A 4,101-nucleotide genomic window follows, 5' to 3' on the forward strand; every position below is an offset into this window, starting at 1 on the left:
TACTAAGAAATTCGCAGTAACTCTGAGCCCAAGCTAAAGAACTTACATGACTCATGGCTCTTTAGAAACAGTTTTGAGTCCGAGAAAACCTGGCTTTTACAACTGCTAACCACAGAATGTTTAAAATGTTTATACACTTAGAAGTATAATAGCACACAGATGTCTTATTTCTCTTAGACTCCTTAGTAGCTTTGTTTTATAAGGTTACTTCTATAGATGAGATAACAAAAAATGGATTCTGTCTTTACAGCTTCCTTCTGTATTGTGACTCCTTATGGCTCTAACCAGGAAACAAGCCATTTAACTCAGGACTTAATAAACTATCCCTGGAGTATCAGGAAGAAAGTGAGAGGTTGAGTCATGTGTGTGTTTGTGTGTGTGTGTGTGTGTGTGTGTGTGTGTGTGTGTGAGTGCTTGTGATTAAACCCTTGTGTATTCTAGGCAAGCATCCCAACACCAAGCTATTACCAGCTTCATACCTGCCTTATGGGTTTTTGTTTTGTTTTGGGCAGAGCCAAGGAGCCAAACAAACGCCATCACAGGCTCCTAGTGTTCCTGGCAGGGACCAGGCCTCAGTTTCAATTTACTGGAACTGAACAAGCAGCTCTTGGAAGGATCACAACTCAGGGCAACCAATCAGTAAGTGCCCTGCATCCTTATGCAAGCTCAAGATAGCCAAAGATAGCTTCTCCCACCCTGCTGCTGGAAAGTCCCTACTCACTAAGTCACTTACCAATCCTAAAGTAACCCACATATTTTGTGTTTAAACCCACCAATCAAACCTCAGTCTAACTTCCCCTCCCTGGAATTCCCCTATTCTGGATTAAAGGATGCTCTAGTTCATTGTGTACATGGCTGGTGGTCTTTTGTGAAACTTCTCGTGGACCTTAAGAGTTTTATGGTCCCGGGACTGAGTCTTGGACTTCATGTATGGGGGTCAAGTACTGAGAAACTCCAGTTTATGATTTATTGTCACTATATATGTAGGTCAGGCTGACATTGAGCTCATCACCCTCCTGCCTCAGCATCCTGAGGGCTGGAGTTATAGGAATGCACATTGCTCCAAGCCCACACTTGTTGTTTAAAGTTTTTCATTTAAACTTTGTATTACTCTCAGAGGGTAGCGATGGCTTGCCCAGGTTCAAAAATATCCTCCTGGGCTGGGGAAATGGCTCAGTCAGTTTACTATGCAAACACAGGGACCTGAACTTGGATGCACAGCACCTATGTAAAAGTCAGGCATGATGGTGCACATCTGTAAGCACAGCGCTGAGGGGACAGATGTGGGCAGATTCTGAGAGCTCACTGTCTAGTCAGGCTAGTCAAACTGATGAACTCTAGGTTCAGTGAGAGACCCTGTCTCAAAAAAGTAAAGTGAGGGGCATCAACACTTGAATCAGCCTCCGGCTCCCTACTTCTGTGCTGTATGAGAGCTGGCCTGAGAATACACAGCACTTCTGCGTGCACATAATCACATACTCACACAAACATGTGCATCACACACACACACAAGAGAAGCAGCATCCTGGGCACTTTGTTGAGGTCACATACCTTTTTGTAGACTTTCAATGAACACAGAATGGGACAAAAAGACCAAACTAGGAAAAGGCAATGAAAAAATATATAGAAAATAATATTTCAAAACTGTTACTCTGCATCAGGCAGATGAAACCGTGGGGACTGAATTATGTTGTCTCCAGAGAGTAGAGGTTATTCCAGGGAGAAAAGAAACTATGACAAAGACTTGAGAGAGCTTAGGAACATTTTATTAGAAGACCAGTGAGCATAGCTATCCTCTCAGCCCATTCCCATCTCAGTTTGTCTTTGAGGACCTTCAGGACGGAGACACTTCACTATTTTGCTATTTCATATCTGAATACCAAACATGTTCATTTCTAGGTATGTCAATAGATCCTAGACTTTATAAAGTTATAGACTGTCAAAAAAGTTTTATTAGGTCAATGACATATAAGAGTCAGTGGACAGAACTGGCTACATCAAAGCAACATAGGCTATCTGGATGGAAGATACTTCATAAATGCTAATTATTTGAACAAGAGTATAAACTTGGTATATATATGTATTTAGCTATTTTCCTGGCTGGCCTCAAACTCACTATGTAGCCAAGATAATCTTGAACTTCAAAACCTCGTGCCTTTACCTACTGAGTGCTGAGTTTACAAGCGTGCACCACCATGCCTGGTCTATGTGGGGTTGGGGTGAACCCTGGGCCACATGCATGCCGGACAAGCGTTCTACCAACTGACCCACACCTCCGACCTTGCATGTGTGTGTGCTTGCATATGTTTCTGTTTGTTCAAGTGCTATTCAGCATTGTTGGGGAACAGTCTGTATACATTAGAGAATATATTCTAGTGACAGGTTTTAGCAATTCATTGTTGGCACAGAAAAGAGAGGAAAAAATGAGATGCGTTCATGACTCTGGACTTTACTTGCTGAGTTGGAAGTTACTACAGCAGCAAGATTAATTGAGAGATGAGCCATTAACATAAAGACCAAAGGCCAGGAGTCATTATGTTTACTCTTTAAAAGTCAGTTCTGCTGGCGACTGTCATAATTTACAACATTCATTTGAAGTCACAGTATGGATGCCTGGCATCGGCCTTGGTTCCTGGTTTGTGCCACATTTCTCCTGGTTTCTGGCTTGGTAAGAAAACAATTGGGGGCCCATTGATATTAATCATTTAATGATAATCATTTGCTCAGGCTTTGTTTTATGTATTTAAAAATTTTTATCTTAAATGAGCATTTCTTGCTGGTGGACATGGGATGGCAGAGTATTGGATATAAGAAGTCACTCCGGTAGAGAGGTCTGGAGATTGGGAGAGATAATTGTATTTTCCTTTCAGTTTCTCTGTTGTGTGACAGGTTTCTTTTGCTAAGACAGAAAATGTGACTTTTGAAAGCCATTGCTGTTGCTGAGTGGCACACTGATTGCCATTAGAGTAAGGACATAAGAGAAGACTGAGAAATGTCAGAGGCAATGTCCACACTTCCAAGTTTAATATGGAATTTCCCTTCTGCACCTTTGTGGGTCTAAACTAATCTTCCCTCACTGATGGGCAGTTTGTACCCCAAGCTAGTGCAAGGTCTTAGACAGAATTTCTAATGGCTGAGGAAACCCTTTAATTGGACCTAAAATACATCACACTGAGCTGATGGTGTACAGATATGAACGGAGAATTAAGGTCTGAGGTGCTGTTTTACCATGTTTGACTGCAGCTCAGTAGCTTCTCGGAAATCTTTCTGCACATGTGCCGGGATGATCTGTGACTGTGTGTGTGTGATCCTGTATGAGAAAACTAGGGTGTTTGCTGTCGACATGACAGAAGCCATCTGAGCATTTCATCCCCATGTCTTGTGGAGCATTTCGGAGGATTCTTTACTTTAGCTGTTAGTTTGAATTTGGATGCAACTGATCTTTACATTTGGGTGACACACATTAAATTTTTACAGCGTGTTTTTGTATGGCATAATATAGCTTACGACACTCATCCAAATCACGTGGTGACCACCTCACACATATCATTTGAGACCTAGGAGGGTAAACTAAATTGACTTAGCTTAGAGAACCAAGGCATAACTCACACAGACTGTCTACCAGTTCTGCTGACTTCTTCCTTGGTTAAGATAATGGAATAATCGATTATGAAATTTCTCAGAGGGCCTGCGGGAGACAGCCTTCAGTAAACTGCTTGCCACTGCAGGCAAGAGGACTTCGGTTTGACTCTCAGGACACATATAAAAGGCCAGCTATGATGACATGTGCTTCTCATGCCAATGCTGGGGGGACCAAGATGTGGGGCTTCCGGGGGCCGGTTGATGAGACATCCTAGCCTAGTTGATGAGCTATGGGCCAGTGAGAGACTCTGTGTCAGAAGTAAGGCAGTTGGCTCCTGAGGAATAACACCTGTGGATGATTTCTGGCCATTATAAACACCCCCTCACATGCCCCTGTGCATAACCCACCCCCAAAATAAATTTCTGATGTTGGTTTTAATTTTTATTTACACATTGTGTATGTAACTCTGTAATTTGTTTCCTATCCATTTGAAAATATATGTATTTTAGCCAGGTGCT

General features: G+C 42.2%; 1 protein-coding gene across 1 annotated transcript in view; it reads left to right on the forward strand.

Moving 5' to 3' along the window:
• The first annotated feature begins 2,605 nt into the window (after nucleotides 1-2,605).
• The window catches only part of Mep1b (meprin A subunit beta), a 21,154-nt gene continuing 19,658 nt past the window's right edge, over nucleotides 2,606-4,101 (forward strand). The window contains 2 exon segments of the mRNA XM_013349378.1: nucleotides 2,606-2,668; nucleotides 3,351-3,414. Coding sequence (XP_013204832.1) covers nucleotides 2,606-2,668; nucleotides 3,351-3,414 — 127 coding nt within the window.

Source organism: Microtus ochrogaster, chromosome 18 (assembly GCF_000317375.1).
Source record: "Microtus ochrogaster isolate Prairie Vole_2 chromosome 18, MicOch1.0, whole genome shotgun sequence".
NCBI lineage: Eukaryota > Metazoa > Chordata > Mammalia > Rodentia > Cricetidae > Microtus > Microtus ochrogaster.